The sequence below is a fragment of the Eumetopias jubatus genome, unplaced genomic scaffold (genome assembly GCF_037043125.1).
Source record: "Eumetopias jubatus isolate StellerSeaLion01/CBP00866 unplaced genomic scaffold, mEumJub1_p1.0 scaffold_1, whole genome shotgun sequence".
Lineage (NCBI taxonomy): Eukaryota > Metazoa > Chordata > Mammalia > Carnivora > Otariidae > Eumetopias > Eumetopias jubatus.
The window spans coordinates 45,232,935-45,253,773 of record NW_028274807.1 but is presented as its reverse complement, the minus strand read 5'-3'; the positions used below and the strand labels follow the sequence as shown (position 1 = coordinate 45,253,773).

Below are 20,839 nucleotides of genomic sequence, written 5' to 3'. Positions count from 1 at the left end.
TATTCCAATTGCCACTGTCCTAATTAAAGCCATATGGCCTTTCTGGTCTATAGCAATAATGCCTTAACTGGTTTCCTATAACCATTCCTCCTGTCCTTCAATCTTTCCTTCCTTCACACTGTTGTCAATAATATCTTCTAAGACATGCATGTGTTTGGTCATTCCCCCATTTAAATAAATCAGTGTCTTTCTCTTAATTGCCATAGAAAACCATAAAATTTCTTGAAGTGCCACCCAACTAACTTTGCAATTATTCCTTAGAGACCTGGGTTGTCTACTGCTCCTTTCCCCCATTCCAAACTGTCCACATTGCCATCAACATGTCCATTCACTTCCCCAAATTTTCATATGTTTTTCCTTTTTCTGTTTCCTCTATCTGAATTCCCCAACAGTCTGTCTAATGAAATTTTTAAATATTTGGTCCAAATTTTAACTTTTTGTAACGTCTTCTCCAGACCTCTGCTTTTTGGTACCTCCATATTTCTTTTTCAGGCCTGTATGTCAACATTTGATGTGCTGAATACCTAGAAAGCATGAATCCACCTGTAAAAGAATAGCTCTTTGAAGGCAAGAGTGTTGCTGTTTCAAATATTAAATGGTCATATTCATTATAAAGTCAAGTATGATGTTTTGTACCCTGGGAGCCTTTGAACAGTTAAGTATTTCTGATATATTTTTTAAAAAGTTCTTAATTACAGTCTCTTCAACAGTGGTGTTGGGAAAATTGGACAGCTACATGCAAAAGAGTGAAACTGGATCACTTTCTTATACCTTACACAAAATAAACTCAAAATGGATGAAAGACTTAAATGTGAGACCTGAAACCATAAAAATCCTAGAAGAGAGCACAGGTAATAATTCTTTGGCATTGGTCATAGCAACATTTTTCTAGATATGTCTCCCAAGGCAAGGGAAACAAAAGTAAAATTAAACTATCTGAACTATATCAAAATAAAAAGTTTTTGCACAGCAAATAATTAGCAAAACAAAAAGACAACCTACTGAATGGTAGAAGATATTTGCAAATGACATATCTGATAAGGGGTTAATTTCCAAAACATAAAGAACTTAATATGACTCAACACCAAAAAAACAAATAATGGTCAGAAGACATGAACAGACATTTTTCCAAAGAAGACAAATGGCCAACAGACACATGAAAAGATGCTTAGCATCACTCATCATCAGATAAATGCAAATGAAAGCCACAATAAATATCATCTCACACTTGTCAGAATGGCTAAAATCAGAAACACAAGAAACAACAGGTGTTGGAGAGGATGTAGAGAAAAAGAAACCCTTGTGCTCTGTTGGTGGGAATGCAAATTGGTGTAGCCACTTAAAAATAGAAATACCACATGATCCAGTAATTCTACTACTGGGTATTTACTCAAAGAATATGAAAACACTAATTCGAAAAGATATATGCACCCTTGTGTTTATAGTAGCCTTAATTAAAATAACCAAGAAGCAACTCAAGTATCCAATGGTAGATGAATGGATAAAAAAGGTGTGGTATAAACATACAATGAAATATTACTCAGCCATAAAAAATAATGAAATCTTGCCATTTGCAACAACATGACAGATCTAGAAGGTAAAATGCTCAGCAAAATAGGTCAGTATGAGAAAGACAAGTGCCATATGATTTCACTTACATGTGGAATTTAAGAAACAAAACAAACAAAGGAAAAGAGACAAAAAAAACAGACTCTTAACTATAGAGAACAAACTGGTGGTTACCAGAGGAAGGTGGGTGGGGGATGGGTGAAATAGGTGAAGGGGATTAAGAGCACACTTACCGTAATGAACACTGAGGAATGTATAGAATTGTTGAATCACTATATTGTATGCCTGAAACTAATATAACACTGTACATTAATTACAGTGGAATAAAAAATAAATAAAAATAATTTTTAAAAAGTGCTTCATTACTTAATTATTTACCATTCAGTTGATGTCTCTCAAATTCAGAAACTTATTTCTCAATTGGGACATAATGTCTATATAGCTTTTAAGAGGCACTTTTGGAGCATTAATATTCTGGTTACCTAACTTGAGGTTTAATTCTGTAGTCAGACTTAAATTAAAATAGCACTGTTCTAGCCCTCTCAGTCTCTATAATCATATAAGACAGAATAACATGGCTGGAATCTGGATTTCAAATCTGACACAATAAAACCTATATATTCTTCAAAATTTGGGTTACCCTGCCAGTTTTATTAGTTCCTTAAATTTAGTTATGAGCTTCCCATTTTAAAAAGCAGTTAAAATATTATTAAATAGGAATTTCAAGTATATCATCTAGGCATACAAAGAGTGTAGTAGTTATTTCCTATTTTATGCTTTATTTCATATTTTGTTCTTTTAGTAGATCATATTTGTTGGAATTTTTATAAATATTATATTGCATAAAATTTATATAAACACTACTTTCCAAGGTTAGAAATAATATGCATAATAGAAAAATCTTATCTACATTGTTCTGTAACTTGAAAAGTTGCTTCAAGTTATACATTTATAAAAAGAAAAAAGAAAAGAAAAGAAGGCCTTGAAAAAAAATGAAAAAAATTATACATTTTCCAATTAGAAAGTGGAGTTGGAAATACTGCTTTTCCTGAAATGAACAATTTATTTTCAGACGTGATAGACTTTTATTTTTATGAAGGTTTTTGGTCAAATTAAAAGATCAATAGATACTGCTACCTTATATGTCAGGCTCTCAGAGATTAATTTATTTTCTTTAGCACTATATTTCTTTGTTGGAAAAATTAGTGAAAATATCATCAATAAAGTAATATAGAGCATTTCTACAGTGCAAATATAATAAGGGCATAATATGTTTAATTCATAATATTAAACTTGCATCTCTTTTGGAGTAATTGAAGACAGTGAAGTTTCAAAACAGTCTAATAGAAAATGAAATAAAAGGGAACTAAATAATGGATTTGCCTCTTCTACAACAATGTGCGAGGTTAGAGAAAGAGGAGAGGATATAAACCTCTCCTCGAATAAGTTTACTGATTTACTTTTCACTGCAGGTGACTGTCAAATGAGTCAATGGTGAAGGTTTTGTTTGAAAAATAAGAGAATATTGTATAGTTTTACAAATTATTAGCTTTCAGATAGCTGAAGAAAGACTCTGAGATTGAAATCCTTGAAACAATAACCAAAAAGGTCAATGGAATGAACTGGTTTTGGGGAATTCAGAAATGCTTCAACTATTCATGAGTTAAGTTTAGATCTATAACCTACAGATGATAGTTTGGTTCTAAAGTTTTAGCCTTTTTTTCCTGTTCCCATTCTCCCCAAATATCATTCAGAAAAAAAGTTTAGAGTATCCTTATATATCCCCAGAGAAACCTATCTTGTTCATTTGCAAGTATGATCAGGTCATTCCATAACATTTGCTGTGAGGAAAAAAAAAAGTCATTTCATAACCATTGGTTCTCACTAGCACTGACTTAATTGACTCACCATTGGCCTATACAGAACTCCATTTAAAAGAGATAATTCTTAAGCATCAAGAATACCTCAGGCAAAGGCAGATTTGTTGTGAGGGCAATCAAGACTTGGACCTCAAGCCTGATAGGAAAGTCCCAGTACAATGGAAGAAAGAAAAAAAAAACAGTCAAATATAAGAAGGTTTTTGTTGTTGTTTTGTTTTGTTGACCAGGCACTCAGATAAAGCAAATACTTCTCAACTAAATGATGATGTTAAATTTGGAAAATGACAAGTGTGAGCAGAAAATTAGGAAAACAGAAACAGAATTATTCTTATAATATTAAAAACAATACAAGTTAACAATCTATATTGGAAAAGGACATGTAAACTTACAGTTGTTGTATAAGCAGCTTCTGGATCATCTTCCAGCACCCGGGAGAGACCAAAATCAGAAACTTTGCATACTAAGTTGCTGTTGACCAATATATTCCTAGCTGCTAGATCACGATGAACATAACCCATATCAGAAAGATACTTCATTCCAGATGCAATGCCTCGGAGCATACCGACCAACTGGATGACAGTGAAATGGCCATCATGTTTCTGAAAGAGAATCACAATTGTTTACATTGACTTATTTTAATGTAGCATGTGTGCGTGTGGGCATGCACATGTGTGTGTGTAGCATTAAGGAAAACCTTGGAATTTATTTTACTGGATCCAATGAATACAAGCATCAAATTTGCTGACCGTGAAATGTAAGAATTTTTTGACATTTAAAGGAAAGGAAAATCTAGGTGGAAGTGATGAAGGAGAACAAACAAAGGATAGAAGAGAACCAACCAAATGAACTTCCAGAAAGACTGATTTCAAAAACTTTAAGTAACAAGAGGGACCTATGTCAAATTAGGTAGCAGCAATGACTACCAAGAGAACAGAATTCACTTTCCATAATTGTGACTGATGCACCAGCTGTACAGGTGGGCAGAAGGACAGCAAAAGCTAGGATTGAATAAAAGCTGTGTAATAACTTGAAAGGTGAAAAACGATTACTCAGGAAAAAGAGGACTTGTTTGCATAAACAAGAAACAAGTTTAGGGAAGCTATAAGAAAGAGAGAAAAAAATACATGCAAACAGAAAATAACTAGATTTTTCCATTCTTTCATTATATTTAGAGCAAATAGAAAGGAAGTTGTTGGCAACTGACTGAAAACAGGGACTATTTTAGCTTCCAGTTGGAGAGATTAAGTGAAATCATATGAATAACAAGCCAGGCACAGCACTGGTATGCAGCTCAATCCCTTGATTGCTTATTCTTCTCAACTTGATTTAAAAATAACATTTTTTAAAGGAAAAAATTCAGTTGTCATCTATGCAAGATGTGTGCACCAATAAGGCCAGACAAACAGCACCTAAAAATTATAGAGAAAAATAAAATAAAAATATTTCAAGTTTGAAAAATAATGCATATTGCTCTACATAGTTATTTGGGGATAGTTGTCTCCAAAGGAGTTATAGAGAAACATGAAAGATTCTCGAGTTGGTTTTATACTCTAGGTAACATTTATTTATGAATGTTATTAAAATGAATATCTAGCAAAAGACTATTGAGCTATATTACCTTATACAGTGTGGTAGATGCATAAATAAGAGTTATCTTAAAATTTGCAAAGTTATAGCAGTTTTCATGGATAGCTGATTTAAAACTACAGCATGGGTTAAATACAGGGGTGATCTGACTGTATCACAGTGACACAGTATCCTATACAATGATGATTCACTGGTCAGTTAAATGAATAAGCTTCTACTACAAATGAAATAAACTTTGTCTTTATATCAACTTATCTCCCTGATAATTCTCTGATAATATCTCCCAACTCAACTGCAGAGTAAGGAAAAGAACCCTCTCTTAAAAGAAACATTCTAGAGCAAGAGTATCCATTTAAGCAGGCTCTTCTGTATAATTAATGTATAAAAGATAACCTAGCAAAGAAAATCTTTGGTGTTACTAGCTCTTTATGTTTCCAATCCATCTTCCTAGACAGGGTACTATGAGATGAAATCTGCCTCTTCTATCATGTACCCTACCTACCTCTCCTCTATTAGGACTCTAAGAACCTTTCAGTAGAATTCAAAGCATAAATTCTTTTGGCCTAGAAAGGATTACACTAAATTTAAAGAGGTGGCTTTTTTACCTATTAGAAATGAAGTTGCCTGGTATCACAGTTCTCATCAATGCAGAATTTCTGCATGGTAGGAAATGTTAATGGACCATCTGAAAACTAAGGAATGCCTCAGTTTTCTTATCTGTACAATGAGAATAGAATAATCTAACACAGAGTTGCAGTGAATATCACATACAAAACACATAGCACAGCCCCTGACTTATTTTAATTATTATTTTAATAATAGTTATTATTTAATAAAACCTTGTTGTACTACAATTACATGTAGTTCATGTAATTTTAATATGAGTCAGAAAATTCTCCTCTCACTTTCCTGAAAAATCAATTGAGCAACTTAAACTCCTACATCATAAAAGGAAATCATTATTTAATTCCAGGTTGAAATTTAATTTCCTATCTGATCTGAGAGTGACACAAAGCACCAAGTTCTTTCTTCTTTTTTAAGATTACTTTTTTAGAGCACTTTTAGGTTCATAGCAAAATTAAGAAGAAAGTATAGAGATTTCCCATATATCCTCTGCCCCCACACATGCATAGCCTCCCCCATTATCATTCCCTCACCAGGGAACAATATTCTTGGTATTCTATATGCTATGGGTTTGGCCAAATTTATACTGACATAAACCCATTTTATACCACACAGAGTATTTTCACTGTCTTAAAAATTCTCTGTGCTTCACCTATTCATCCCCAGCTCCCCAAACCTTGCCTACCAATGATCTTTTTAGTTTCTTCATAGTTTTGCCTTTACCAGAATGTTATATAGTGGAATCCCACCGTAGGTAGCCTTTTCAGTTTCTTTCACTTCATAATATGCATTTAAGTTTCCTCCATGTTTTTTCATGGCTTGATGGCTCCATTCCTTTTAGTGCTGAATAAAATTCCTTTGCATGCACAACAGTTTTATTTATCCATTCACCCACTGAAAGACATCTTGGTTGCTTCCAAGTTGTGGCAATTATAAATAAACAATTATAAATGTTTACAGCATGTTTATAGCTGCAGGCTTTTATGTGGATATATGTTTTCAACTCCTTTTGTTAAGTACCAGGGAGGGCAATAGCTGGTATGTTTAGTTTTGTAAGAAACCCCCAAATTATCTTCCAAAGTGGCTGTACCATTTCGCGTTCCTACCAGCAATGAAGGAGAGTTCCTGTTGCTTCACATCCTCACCACCATTTAGTGTTACTAATTTTGGCCATTCTAATAGGTGGTATCTCATTACTTCAATTTGCATTTTCCTGATGACATATAGTATGAAGCACCCTTTCATGTACTAATTTTCCATCTGTATATTTTTTGTGGAGTGCCTGTTAAGGTCTTTGGCCCATTTTTAAATTGGCTTGTTTTCTTATTGTTGAATTTTAAGAGTTCTTTGTATATTTTAGGTAAGTCCTTTATCAGATGTGTCTTTTGCAAACATTTTCTCCCAGTCTGTGGCTTGTCTTCTCATTTTCTCAACATTGTCTTTTGCAGAGCAGAAGTCTTAAATTTTAATGAAGTCCAGCTTATCAGGTTTTTTTTCTTGGATTGTATCTTTGTAGTTGTATCTAAAAAATCTTTGCCATATCCAATGTCATCTAAGTTTTTCTCCTATGTTATCTTCAGGGGTTTATAATTTTGTGTTTTACATTTAGGCCTGTGATCCATTTTGACTTAATTTTTGTGAAGGGTGTAATGTTCTGTGTCTAGTTTTTTGTTTTTAATTTTTGCATGTGGATATCCAGTTGTCCCAACACCATTTGCTGAAAAGACAATTTTTCCTCTATGGTATTGCCTTTGCTCTTTTGTCAAAGACTAGTTGACTACACTTATTACAGACTTTCTATTCTGTTCCACTGACCTGTTTGTCTATTCTTTCACCCTTAGCACACTGTCTTGATTCCTGTTTATGTCTTGAAGTCGGGTAGTATCAGTCCTCCAACTCTGTTCTTTTTCAATACTGTGTTGGCCATTACACGTCTTTTGCCTCTACATATAAACTTTAGAATCATTTTGTCAATATCCACAAAATAACTTACTGGAATTGTGATTGGGATTGCATTGAAAATATATATCAAGTTGGAAAGAACTAACATTTTAATAATATTGAGTTTCCTTAATTATGAACATGGAATATGTCTCCTTTTATTTAGTTCATGATTTTGTTTATTAAAGTTTAGGTTTTCCTCATATAGATCTTGTACATATTTTGTTAGATTTATATCTAAGTATTTCATTTTTGGGGATGTTAATATAAATGGTATTATGTTTTTAATTTCAAATTCCACTTGTTCATTGCTGATATGTGGGAAAGCTATTGACTTTTCTATATTAACCTTGTATTTGGCAACCTTGCTATAACTGCTTATTAGTCTAATTGTTTTGGTCAATTCTTTCAGATTTTCTACATGGATACCATGTTATCTGTGAATAAGGACAGTTTTATTTTTTCCTTCCTAATCTGTATACTTTCTCCCTCTTTCTTGTCTTATTGCATTAGCCAGTACTTCCAGTATGATAGTGAAAAGGAGTAGTGAACCGGACATCTTTGCCTTGTTCCTGATCTTGGTAGGACACCTTTAAGTTTCTCATCATTAAGTATAATAGCTGCAGGCTTTTTGTATATATAGTCTTTATCAAGTTTAAGAACTTCCCTTCTATTTCTAGTTTACTGAAAGTTTTTATCATAAATGGGTGTTCAATTTTGTCAAATATCTTTTTCTTTTTTATATGATCATGTGATTTTTCTTTTTTAGTCATTTGATGTGATAGATGACATTAATTCACTTTTGAAAGTTGAACTGTTCTTGCATACCAGGGTAAATCTCACTTGGTTGTAGGGTGTAATTCTTTTATATAATGTTGGCTTGAATTTGTTAATATTTTGTTCCAAGTTATTTTTTAACAGGTTTATTAAGGTATGATTAATATACCATACAATTTACACTTTTAAACTAAACAAATTTATCATTCTTAGTGTATTCACAGAGTTGGTATAACCATATAGCCATATATATAACCATTATAGCCATAAGTCACCTTTAAAACTTTTTCATGATTCCCAAAATAAACATTATACTCAATGGCAGTCATTCTCCATTCTCCCAACTTCCCCTACCAGCCTTCAGCAGCTACTAATTAACTTTCTAGAGTTTTGTCTATTTTGGTTATTTCATTTAAATGTAACCATAAAGTATATGTTCTTTTGTGACTGTCTTCTTTCACTTAATATAATGTTTCAAGTTTCATTCAATATTTTATATTATTTTTACTGATGTATAATATTTATTCATTTTACTTATACATCTATCAGTTGATAAACATTAGAGTTACTTCCACTTTTTGGCTATATGCAATATATATATTTTGTTACATATATCCCCCCACCCCCTTTTTTAGGTAAGGACATTTAAGTTCTACTCTTTTAGCAATTATCAATTCTACAATGCAGTGTTATCAATGATAGTCACCACTTATTCAACTTATAACAGAATGTTTGCATCCTTTTACAAACCCCTCTGTTTCTCCTGCTTCCCCCCACTCTTGGCAACCACTTTTGTACTCTCTGTTTCTATGGGTTCACTTTTTTTTTTTTTGGCTTCCACATATAAGTGATACCATGCAATATCTGTCTTTCTCTGTCTGACTTATTTCGCTTAGCATAATGTCCTCCAGGTTTATCTTTGTTGTGGTAAATGGCAGGACCTCCTTTTATTTAAAGGCTGATTAATATTCCATTATATATTTTCCAGGTTTTCTTAATTCACTCATCCATTGACAGACGCTTAGGTTATTTCCGCATCTTGGCTGTTATGAATAATGCTGCAATGAACTTGGAAGTACAGATATCTCTTTGAGATAATGGTTTAATTTCCTTTGGATATATACTAAAAGTGGGATTGCTGTATCATATGATAGTTCTAGTTCTAATTTCTTGAGGACCCTCCATACCGTTTTTCATATTTGCTGCACCAATTTATATTCTTGCCAACAGTGTACAAGGATTCCTCTTTCTTCACATCCTTGCCAATGTTTTTATTCTTGTCTTCTTGATAATAGCCCCATCCTCACAGGTGTGAGGCAAATCATTGATTTGCATTTCCTTGATGATTAGTGATGTTAACCATCTTTTCATCTACCTGTTGAGCCATTTGTATATCTTCTTTGGAAAAATGTCTATTCAGGTCCTTTGCCCATTTAAAAAATTTTTTTTTTTTACTATTGAGTTGTATGAGTTCCTGTATACTTCGGATATTAACCCCTTATTGAATATATGATTGATAAATGCTTTCTCCCATTCCATAGCTTACCTTTTCATTTTGTTGATGGTTTCCTTTGCTGTGCAGAAGCTTTTAAGTTTGATGTAGTCCCATTTGTTTATTTTTACTTTTGTTGTCTTTGTTTTTGGTGTCAATCCAAAAAATCATCACCAAGACCAAAGTCAAGGAGTTTACTCTCTGTTTTCTTCTAGGAATTTTATGGTTTCAAGTCTTATGTTCAAGTCTTTAATCCATTTTGAGTTAACTTTTGTGTATGGTATAAGATAGGGGTTCAGTTTTATTCTTTTGAATGTGGCTGTCCAGTTTTCCTGGCACCATTTATTGAAGAGACTCTCATTTCCCGTTGTATATTCTTGGCTCTTTTTGTCATAAGTTAATTGACCATACAACCAGGGGATTATTTCTGTGCTCTCAATTCTATTCCATTGATCTATGTGTCTGTTTTTATGCCAGTACCACACTGTTTTGATTACTATAACTTTGTAATATAGTTTGAAATTAGGAAATGTTATGCTTCCAGCTTTGTTCTTTTCTTCAAGATTACTTTGGCTATTTGGGGTCTTTAATGGTTCCATACAAATTTTAGGATTATTTGTTCTAATTTTGTGAAAAATACTATTGGAATTTTGTTAGGGATTGCACTGAATCTGTAGATTGCTTTGGGTAGCATGGACTTTTTAATGATTTTACTTCTTCCAACCTATGAGTAGAGAATAATTTCCTTTATTTGTGTCATTTTCAATTTCTTTTATCAGTGTTTTATAGTTTTCAGTGTACAGATCTTTCACCTCTTTGGGTAAATTTATTCCTAAGTGTTTTATTCCTCTTCAATAAAATTGTAAATGGGATTGTTTCCTTCATTTCTCTTTCTGACAGTTTGTTAGTATATAGAAATGCAAGTGATTTTTGTATATTGATTTTGTATCCTGCAACTTTACTGAACTTATTTATTTCTAACAGGTTTTTGGTGGAATCTTTAGAGTTTTCTATATATAATATCATGTTATGTGCAAATAGAGACAGTTTTACTTCTTATTTTCTGATTTAGATGCCTTTTATTTCTTTTTCTTGACCAAATGCTCTAGCTAGGATGCTACATTGAGTAAAAGTGGCAAGAATGGACATCTTTGTCTTGTTTTTGATATTAGAGTAAAAGGTTTTAGTTTTTTACCATTATGTATGATGTCTGCTGTGGGTTTCTCACATATGGCCTTTATAACGTTAAGGTGTGTTCCCCTCTATATGGACTTTGTTGAGAGTTTTTATCATAAATGGGTATTGAATTTTATCAAATGTTTTTTCTGCATCTATTGAGATGATCATATGATTTGTATCCTTCATTTTGTTGAATCATTCTTGCATCCTACCTGATTACACTGTATGATCCTTTTAATGCACTGTTGAATTCAGCTGGCTAATATTTTGTTGAAGATTTTTGCATCTATGCTCATCAATGACATTGGCATGTAGTTTTCTCTTTCAATTATAATTAATACACATTAATACACAAAGCATTGTTATTGAAAATAATTTGCTAAGACAAAAAGAGTAAGAGTATGATTAGCTACCCCCCCCACTTCTGTTACCAGCAGAAGTAAACAGCATAGTAGATTTTCAGTGCTATTACCAGATCAGGGGGATAAAAAGGAAATGACCAAACTCTAGTGAAAACAGGTTTTCCATCAGTATTCTGACTGACTCTCATTAGTCTGGTTTAAAGCTATTCCTGGTAATTCTGACCAGTTTGTTTTTTTGCTTATGACCACTAGTAGGCTGAATATTCACTCATCTGAGTGACTATTTGAGTGTAGTGTTACTGATGAAATTTAGAGCCTTATTTTTTTAAAGGAGGAAAAAGATGGAATTTTATCCCAGATATTTCACAAGTCTGAGTAATCCAGTGACTTCTCAATTTCTAGACTATGTATTTCTATTGTATGGGGGAGTCAAATTAGAATTCTAGAAAGCACAAAGGGAAAAGGCAGGCCAAGGAAAAAATGCTTCCATTTGACAGGAATTGTGCTTTTTCCTTGTGAGAAAATAAAATGCTGTGAGAGAGCCATTTGTGTTTTGAAATAGCATTTTCACTTCCTCAGCAAAAATTGATTAAATATAGCAAAAGTCACTTTCCACAATATATTTTCTTGAAATGTTTAACAGTTAATATTGTTAATGAAAGAAAATGTGTAGAAAATGCTTGTTAAACTCATTTCTTGATCCTTTTTTTTCACAGACTCAGTATAGGCTATTGAGTTGTCAGAAAGGATTTAACTTTTGCCAGCAGATGAAACTTTTGTTTGCCAAAAGAAGAACCATTTTCAGATAAACATCCATATCCAAGTTCGGGGAAGTCCAAAATTTGTCAAAACACAAACAGGCCTTAAAGCCAATACAAAAGTTTTACTTGAAATCTTTTGGGGTTAAGGTAAGTCTTTTATTTAGCTCAGTATAATAAATCCAATATTTATGAAGTATCCCAGTTATCTCTTGCTGCATAACAAATTAACCCCCAACCTGAGCAACTTAAAACAATAACTATCACCTATTTGGGTCACAAACGTGCAAGTTGGTTAGGGGTTGGCTCTGATGGTTCATGTCTGTTCAGGAGTCATCAACTGGGGTAGCTCGGCTGGGCATGGATCCATCTTCCAAGACGGCTCATTCACAAGTCTGTCAAGTTTGGGCTGGTCATTGACTGGGAGCTCAAATGAGACTGTAGCTGGGAGCCCTTGGCTCTTCTTCAAGTAGACTTCTCTGTGGGATAGGTTATGGTTCCTCACAGCATGGTTCTAAGAATAAATGTTCCAAGACATAGGAAGCTGAAGCTGCCAATTTCTTAAGCCTGATACTGGTTCAGAAACTGGTACAGCATCACTTCAAACTACATTTTGTAGTTTCTAGTATATAAATCTTGCTTTTCTTTTACTAAATGTAATGATTTTATTCTTTTTGAAGCTGGCACATGCTTATATGCAGTAGATTCATAATTTTTACCAAATTCTCAAATAAATCTCTGATTTAAAAAAGCCAAGGAGCCATTAATCTAGGTAATATCTCCTCTATTCTAATTTAACAGAGAAGAGACTGAGTCCCAGTAAAGTTATACAATTCATCCAAGGTAAGTAAATGAGAGAGTTGGGCTTAGAATGCAGGTAGGATGACTTCTGAGGGGTCACCAAATATTTATTAAATTATTACCTCAGATCCAGCTCCATGGGGGGGGGGATCATCCATTATCTGTATATTATATTCTAATTATTAACCTGAGCTTAAGCACTGAGTCTCCTAAAATGGGGTTTGACTGCTGAACACATCAACTGCTCTTGCTTCTAACTGTGCTGTTATACCAAACCAAACCAAAGCAAAACAAAATATAAGCAAATACAAATAACAAACAACAACAAAACATATTTTTATGATTATGGAAGTAATATGAATCCATTGTGAAAATTTTGGAATACAATAGAAAACTATAAATAAGAGATAAAATTCATTCATATTTAAGACCCATCATTTGGTAGTCTAATTTTTTCTGTTATTAAAATTAATCTCATATTGTTCATAATATATTATGAAAATAACATATATTATTAAAGACTATATTGTTTATAAAGATAATATAGTTTCTAATATATAAATGTACCATATTCCTGTATTACCAGTTTCGTTTATTTTCAATTTTTTATTGTTAATAAAACTTCAGTAAACATCCACATATATCCATCCTTGCATGAGGATAAATTCCAGAAGAATTTATACCTCAAAGACATAAACATTATTAAAATTCTTGATATTGATTGCCCAATTTCTTTTCAGAAAAAATGTTATTATGCTAATACCCAGAGCAGATCTCACCACTCCCTTGCTACTATTCATTAATAGCAAGAAGAGTTTTGTATCAAGTACAGAAAAAATGCTATTTCCAGTATTTTATTAATTTTTGTTATTCATGTTGTTGCCAATGGTAAGATTTCATTCTTTTTTATGGCTGAATAATATTCCATTATGTATACATAGCACAGGTTCTTTATCCATTCATCAATCAGTGGACACGTGTGTTACTTCCATAATTTGGCTATTGTAAATTACAATAATTTACTGTAAATATTAGGGTGCATGTATCCCTTTGAATTAGTATTTTGTATTTTTTGGGCAAATAGTAGCATGATTGCTGGATCATAGGGTAGTTCTATTTTTAACTTTTTGAGGAATGTCCATACTATTTTCCAGAGTGGCTGCACCAGTTTGCATTCCAACCAACAGTGCAAGAGAGTTCCCCTTTCTCCACATCCTCGCCAACACCTGTTCTATCTTGTGTTGTTGATTTTAGGAATTCTGACAGGTGTGAGGTGATATCTCATGTAGTTTTCTTGCAGCGTCTTTGTCTGGCTTTGTTACCAGAGTAATACTGGTCTTGTAAAATGAGTTTGGGAGTGTTCCCTCCTCTTGTATTCCATGCAACTTATTTCAAAATTACTTTGACTCTTCTTATTGCCAGTGTTTGGAGAGACTTAAATTAATTGCTTTCATTCAGCATCATAGCAATCATAGTTCCAAGAACAGTAAGTGGCCTCATTAAAAATGAGATTTTGGTGTTTGAAATGAAGATAAACCACTTTCTCCATGTTCTGTCATGTGACTATATGATGTGGAATATGTATTTCTAATTCCCATGGCCAAGACATTTCAGGGTTCTGTGAGGACAAAACTATTTTTACACTTGCACTAAGACATGTATCTACCTTTTTTTCCTTCACTATGTTGATATTTGTACCAATGGTACAAAATTCTGGTGGGTAAAATTACAGGAGCCTTAACAACAAATTAAGGATCAAGGTAGTAGCACCAAACCAAACTGTACTAGTATCCTCTATCCTCATATTCTCTGCCACATGAACTAAACAAACAAACAAAAAGGGGACAGTTTTGTATAAGAATGAGAATGTATTTGATGAAGCAGTAAAATTTATTAATTTTGCTAAATGTTGATCCCTGATTACACACTCTTAGGACCAACATCTGTGGGGGCATAGAAAAAAGAAGGATTGGGCAGCAGGAGAACTTAATGTGCAGTGCATTCACAACAAAGGCCTTCATATACCCCCATTGAATGTCCTGGATCTGGGATAACTCTTCAGAGTTTATTCAAATTGAGGAAAAGGGGCTGTAGCCAAGGCCATTTCCCAGAGAGGGACTCAGCTAAGGATTATCAGCTGCCAAAACTTTAGAACTTATAGGAATAAGGGAGATGATCCTGGTGCTTCTCCCCACTGAAGTTTCTTCATGGGAATCTCCTTTTAGAATCTGCTTCCCTGGGTGCCCAACCCGTGAACCCAATCTCTCTCTCTCAGTTGTTTATAAAATGTGCGCTTGATCAAAGAGAAGCGCCAAGCACAGTTTTATATTCTTTTAGGAACTTAACGGCTATTGTTGCCACTTTATTATAGGAGCGGAAAATGTTAACATTCCTTAAACACTACATACCAGTCACAGTTACAAGCTTTTTATTATCATCATACTCGATGTTTGCAACAACTCTGTGATATAAGTGAAGTTATTAGTTCTGTCTTATAGATGGTCAAACTGAAGGACAAAGATATTTAATAACCTACTAAATGGTGCAGTCAGGATTTGAATCCAGGCAGTCTAATTCCAGAGCCTGTATTCTTTTTAATTGGAGTTGTCTAGAAAAGAGCTGACCCAAACTTTGCCATAATGACCCAGTCTGGCCTAGCTTGGGCAGCATAATTTTGCTTAATAAGGCAAGGTATAAAAGAGCTCTGAGACCAATAAACCAAAAAACAAATGAACAAGAACACTCCAGATAAACCAACAAATGAGAATCTATTTATCTATGTCGCTGAGTGGAAGAGTCCCATTTATTCCCCCATGAGGTATGGCACAAATCTCTTTCTCTACAAATGATATGACTCTCTCCTTCACACAAAATCTTAATTCCTTTTTCTAGTCCTTGTTAACATAGTCTCCTCGAGTGTGGTTTAAGATCTGTACCTCTGAAACAAATAATACAATGTATGTTAAAAAAAAAAAAGAAAGAAGATAGCAGGAGGAGAAGAATGAAGGGGGGGAAATCAGAGAGGGAGACGAACCATGAAAGACTGTGGACTCTGAGGAACAAACCGAGGGTTCTAGAGGGGAGGGGGGTGGGGGAATGGGTCAGCCTGGTGATGGGTATTAAAGAGGGCACGTTCTGCATGGAGCACTGGGTGTTGTACGCAAACAAAGAATCATGGAACACTACATCAAAAACTAATGATGTAATGTATGGTGATTAACATAATGTAATAATAATAATAAAAATAATAATAATAAATAAAAATAAAATAAAATAAAATAATAAAAATAAAAATAAAAATAATAATAATGCTAATAAAAATGCTCTGAAATTACACTGTGCTGATGACTGTATAATTCTGTGACTATACTAAAAACTAGAGAATTATAAACTTTAAATTGGTGAATTTTGTAATATGTGAATTATATCTCAATAAAGCTGTTCAAAAAAAAAAAGATATACTCTTTATCTTGAATATGGCGGTTAATAAATGTGCCTGGGTTAAACAACCTTTGATACCATCTTGTAGTGCACCGGTTTTTGTTGCCATATTATTCCTGTTGTCGTGTGTTAAGAAAGGCTGTTTTCTTCATCTAGGACACAGGTTTTCTCTCTTTTACGTAGCAGTTGTATCACAGCATCCACTATACTGCCATGCCTTGTGTCAGCACTCAATAAATATTAATGCAAACTGAATTGAATTGTTTATGAGGGGAGGAGAAAAATGTGAGAGCATTGAGATTTAACATCTCTGGGCTTCCTACTAGAGATTAATCAAAAAGAAACTATGAATTTTTTTATGACACCTGGTTTTTTTCCCAGGAAGGCAGATTCAAATGAAAGAGAGTGAATGTGGCATATTTACACACTGCATCTCAGAGCTTAGTGGCTAGAACTCAGTTCGTCTTCATCCTTCTGTTTCCTTGCTCTCTCAGCCTGATGGGTGAGAAGGTGAGCCCCATTGGAAGATGGTTTCTGAAAGCTATACATAATAATGCCCGCTACTTCCAAGAACTGCAGAGTGCCACCAGATTCTCTTTCAGACGCTGGAGCAAGACATCCACCAGATCTGAGCAGTCATTGGCATGTCACATTGTCTTCACAATGCAAGCGATGCAAACTCCTAGTGATGTTTTTCAAGGCCCTGCCTCACAGGTGGCGCTGCATGAACACTTTAAGCCTCTCAGAGTCCAATCATCTTAGGTTGAGCTCATGTACTTAGCCTGTGCTGAGGACAAATGTAGGATTTGAGTGCTATGCTGTCCTGAAGTCATCACATTATTATTATTTTTTTAAATAAATATATTCAAATTCTATGAAGACACAAATATCAGTATACCACCCCTTTCCTTAAAACTGTTCAATGAACTTCAGTGAAGAATAAAGTGTAGTACTCAATACAAAGGCATGACCCTTGCTTCTATCTCCAGTCTCAAGTAACTTATTCTGATTCATTTTGTTGTGTGTGTTTAATTCGCTCTTACAACGTGTTATTTCATGTCTGATAATGCTGTGCTTATATAGTTCCATCTTCCAGAAATGCCCTTCTGGTCTTTGGTCACCTGAATTTTACATGAGAAGTGCTATGTCTTCTAGGAGGTCCTGGCTGAATCTCCAAGTTCATTCTTTCAAATAATACTCACTGAGCATCTACTATGGGTCAGTTGTTGCTCTAACTGCCGGAGTCAGAGTGGGAAGCAAACAAAAAAGGTGCCTGTTCCAGTCACACCAACATTTAATTGGAGGCACAGAGACAGAAAATAAATAAGTAAGTAATAAATGAGATACTTTTAAATAATGAAGAACTACAAAATAAGTAAACTGGAGTACTATGAAAGAAGATGATATGATGGAGGCTGTGAGTAGTTCCCAGCAGGTACAAATCGCTTAAGTCAAGAATGAGTTTGGCATGCTTGATGAATAAAAGCCAGTGAGGCTGGAACTTGTTGAGTAAGAGGGAGACTGGGGAGGTAGGCACAGGCAGAATTGGGTAGAGTATTGTAAGCTCGGGCGAATAGTCTAAAATCTATTCTAAAAGTAATGACAAGTTAGAGATGAATTTTAATTGGGGAGTGATATTCTCTGACTTGCATATGAAAATGCTAGCAGGGGTATTAATTTGGAAGCTATTAGAGTAACAAAGGAGAAAGAAACTGGTGGCTTGAATCACATTTGAGATCTATTTTCAAAGCACAGCTAACAGTGCCTACAATAGATTGGAAGGAGTTTGGAACTGGTCAGGAAAGTGGAGGAATAAAGTTGGACCAAGTTTCTTTCTTTATTGCTCTCAAAGCGTCCCGTCTACACCAACACTGGCTAAACCCATATGTGTGTGTCAGCCTTTCTCACTGGCTTGAACATACTCTCATCTAGGGCAACAGTCCTGGTCATCTTTGAAATCTCAGGGCCTAGCATCATGTCTGGCACGTGACAGATATTCAAGAGATATTCACTGGATTGAACTGAACTGAACTGAATTTATTTTTATCTTAATGGAGTGGAGTACTTCAGGCTTTTAGTCAGTAGTAGGATATTTTCTTGAAGGATTTTTCATGGAAAATTAGACTTACTATAAGAGATTCTCTGAGAAAATCGTGAGTATATGAGAATATTGACTACACTTGCAACCATCTTTACTTCTGAGGTTAAGATTCTGGTTTGACTCTGATTATGACCATCAGAATCTTATATTTTAACTAAAGAGTGAGGAAAAGGGGGCTAAATGTGGTATATAGGTTTCTACTATATTTCTTTGTAGAAGTTCACTGGAAAATAGTGATGTTGATCCCATCAACAGAATAGCCTTATAAACTATCAAAGGTCTGTGGACCACAAAATAAATCATTGTCCTAAAATTCTGTTGTTGAAAGTGTGCTATACTCCTTTGTATACAGTAAATAATTATAGTGATTCAGTGTCCTGAAATACATATGGGTGATAAACAATATTGCAGCTGGTAGATGATAAGCTGCTATTATAGAGTAGAATTAATAAAAATTGCACATCATCATTTAGCAAACATTTACAGAGAATCCAATTCACTATGCAGTGTCTTGGTTACCTTCAGTAAATAAATCAACTTCAAAGATTCCTCACAAATCTGGCATAATAAACACTATTGGATAATGACAATTTATGTTCTAAACTGAAGTCATGAAACTTTGATTCATATGCATGTCAAAAGACATTTTTGGTTCACTAACCATGAGTTATAAGGAATGGCACCAGCGTTTTAAAACAGAATGACACAAAGAAAAGGGTTAGCTGAAGTCTTGTAAAATGGTTACTTCTAAAATGCTGACTTGAGCTATAAAAAGGCGATGCAAAAAATGTACCTCACTAAGTGGTTTACAAAAGATTGAGGTATATAAACAGTGGACTTTGTAAGCCTCTAGTCCCCCTCCTGCAGCATTGCCAGGGGCTGGGGCAGGGGATGTGGGGTGCTGCTAATCCACAGGCATAGAGTTTCAGGTAAGCAAGATAAATAAGCTCTCTGGATCTGCTGCACAACACTGTACCTACAGTTAACAATACTGTTTTGTACGCTTAAAAAATTGCTGAGAGAATAGATCTCATGTTGTATTATTTCCAGGATAAAAAAATTTTAAAAATTCTATTTGGGTTTACAAGTTTATGTAAAAGATGCAAAAATCATCTGGAGGAATTAAAAAAATATTTGTGAATCACAGATGGTAGCATGAGTTAGTTTCACCTTATATCCAGCTAAGATCTGTGGTGATGAGAGAATGAGAGCTTAGATTATGGTGTGTGTGTGGGGGGGTTCAGGTTATAGGTGATTCTATGAAATGGAAGAAAACCTAGCCTGTGGATAAGAGGAGATGGGGAGTGTGTGCCACCACATGGGATTTAAAACAGGAAAAGTTGAATATTTGAGGACCTACGAAGAGGACATGAAGAGAGGGATGGATGTCACAGAAAAATGGTCTTTAAAAAAATTTTGCCCAAGGCATGTCATGTAGAAGGGAGGAAAACACTCTTTTTTACTTTTGAAGGAAACTCCTGACCCCCTTCCGTATTGGAAGTTACATCCTTTAGCTGTGGTCTGAGTTAAAGAGGCTTTTATGGATCTGCCTAGAGACTTAAGCAATATCTTTAAAAGAAATATTTATGGGAAAATGCATTTGAGTTTGGAAAAGTGACTTTGCAGAAAACAGACCTTGGAGGGTTACTTCTATAACTTAAGTTTAAAGTTAACATTCAGTTTTTATGTTTCTAAATCAGAAAGTTGACCATGCTGTGACTTTTAAAAATGCTCCTGAATTTGAAAAAGAAATGGCTAAGGTTATTTATAGATTTGAAAAGACTAAGTAATTTTTGCTTTAAAATAATTACCAAACAAAGAAGAGTCAATATCTCCTTTTTACCGAAGTCTTGGCTCTTGTGGTCTCCCCCGTTGAAAATCTTATTATAATTTCCTGTAGCATATTTACTAAATCCTTCAAGGCTTTTCTTTTGTAGTCATTGTGGATTTGCACTTAAGCTAGGTAGAGTTATATTTTTAGTTATAGAAGGGAGAGGCCACCAATAACAGAATCAGAAATTTCAATCCTAAGGAAACCAAAAATGTCATTTCTAATATATCTAAAAAATCTAGGAGGAAAAGTAGATATGGATTTGTGAAACATGGTAGTTGGATTTCAGAATTACATTTTAAGAGCTTAAAGCGGGTCTGGATATAATATAGCTTTAGTTTACAAAGTTTACAACTGAATTTGATTTTTCTTTCTTTTTTTGCTTAGGTTTATGTGAATGTAATCTATACTAGCTACTGTGTGCTTCACTTAAGTAAAGCCAAGAAAATATAAACTTTTTTTGTTTGACATCTGGGGAGGGGTGTCACAGAGTGCC

The 20,839-nt window shown here is 34.1% G+C and overlaps 1 protein-coding gene across 3 annotated transcripts in view; it reads right to left on the bottom strand.

The window, feature by feature from the left end:
* Positions 1-20,839, bottom strand: part of EPHA6 (EPH receptor A6) — an 819,528-nt gene that overhangs the window by 93,483 nt on the left and 705,206 nt on the right. For all 3 annotated transcript variants that reach the window (XM_088025312.1, XM_088025358.1, XM_028119182.1), the window contains one exon: positions 3,839-4,048. In XM_088025312.1, coding sequence (XP_087881438.1) covers positions 3,839-4,048 — 210 coding nt within the window. The remainder of the gene's footprint in view (positions 1-3,838; positions 4,049-20,839) is intronic.